General features: G+C 31.9%; 1 protein-coding gene across 4 annotated transcripts in view; it reads right to left on the reverse strand.

Annotated features, from left to right (window-relative positions):
* The window catches only part of LOC107644352 (probable serine incorporator), a 7,781-nt gene continuing 7,245 nt past the window's right edge, over positions 779-1,314 (reverse strand). For all 4 annotated transcript variants that reach the window (XR_002347417.1, XR_001621322.2, XM_016348188.2 and 1 more), the window contains one exon: positions 779-1,191. Coding sequence is in view for 2 of the 4 variants with exons in the window: in XM_016348188.2 (XP_016203674.1) it covers positions 1,136-1,191 (56 nt within the window). In the remaining 2 variants the exon portion in view is untranslated. The remainder of the gene's footprint in view (positions 1,192-1,314) is intronic.

Genomic DNA, 1,314 nt, shown 5'->3' on the forward strand with positions numbered 1-1,314 from the left:
TCCTGCGAGTTACTGATGGGAATTCAGACCCTCTTGTGTACACTATATATACACGCAAAACGGTCCGATTTGTTCTAGGTGAATTTCGTATACTACACGCAAAACGGATTCTCCGATTTGCTTACAAAATTTTCAAAACAAAGAACTCGGAAGGTCCGATTTCTTCCTACCAAAGCTGAGCTAAAAGCTATCCCACATTTCGGTGTAGCACCCCTTCATTCCATAATCCGACACAACACCTGCCCCTCCTCCATAACCAAAAAAATTAGCCTTGACAATTAGTTTATGAGAAATTTTTGGGATAAGCAATTTTTAATATTTTTAGTCATTATTTATCCAACATAAATATTAAATTGTCTTAACAAATAAATTTTACTAATTTATGTATGTAAACTTTAAAAAATATGGATACAAATTGATAAATATATGTGTAAATTATATATTTATTGTGTGCAAAACGTCTATAAATATAGATGTAAATTATTATTAACCAAATACTGAGATATAATATTTGCTAGCTATGTAGGATTGTTACCACCATTGTAAAATTTCTGGCTCAACATCGTTCGAAAAATTGGAAGTGCTTTGTCAATATTTGTTTGACAAACTAAATTATTGTCAGCATTAAACCACCTTATTCTTGAATAATAGTTTATTTTCTAAAACCTGATCTACTTATATTATTGTTCTGGCACTGTTGGAAAGAAAGAACAGCAAAGACTACTTACTAATCGATCTTTTAGTTAAATGGAAAATAATGAACGGACACAGTGGCAAATTGTAGATGAAATTTCTGAAGAGAATATACTAATGATTTTAGGGTATGCTCCCTGAGTTATAATACATGATGAGAAGAGGTAAAAAATGTGGTGCATTTCTTTGTTCCATCCACTGAATGGAGTGAACAAAATAATCTATATATGTATGTGTGTGCCATAACCACTCCTTGTGACTGGTAATTTTCCAGGGTGTAACAGTTGCAATTGTTGTTTGTTTTTGTTTCCTGTGAGACTTGAGGAGAGAAATCTGCAGCTTGAGGAGTCTACTACATATATCTATATATGCATGGGCCAATTTGAAGATCTTAGTCCTCACAATATCAAATCTAAGAATCCATATAATAAAAGGGATGCTTTCATGTTGAATCACTTTGTCTGCTTTTTCTTATGATTGGAGCCAATAGCATCCACACTGTCAAATCAAATCATACATAAAAGTTAGTAATTAGTTGCCCCTTTGTTACTCAAGAAATTCCACACAAAAATATATTAATTGAAATTAACTGTTAAAATTATGGATACATAACTATTTTAG

The sequence above is a fragment of the Arachis ipaensis genome, chromosome B05 (genome assembly GCF_000816755.2).
Source record: "Arachis ipaensis cultivar K30076 chromosome B05, Araip1.1, whole genome shotgun sequence".
NCBI lineage: Eukaryota > Viridiplantae > Streptophyta > Magnoliopsida > Fabales > Fabaceae > Arachis > Arachis ipaensis.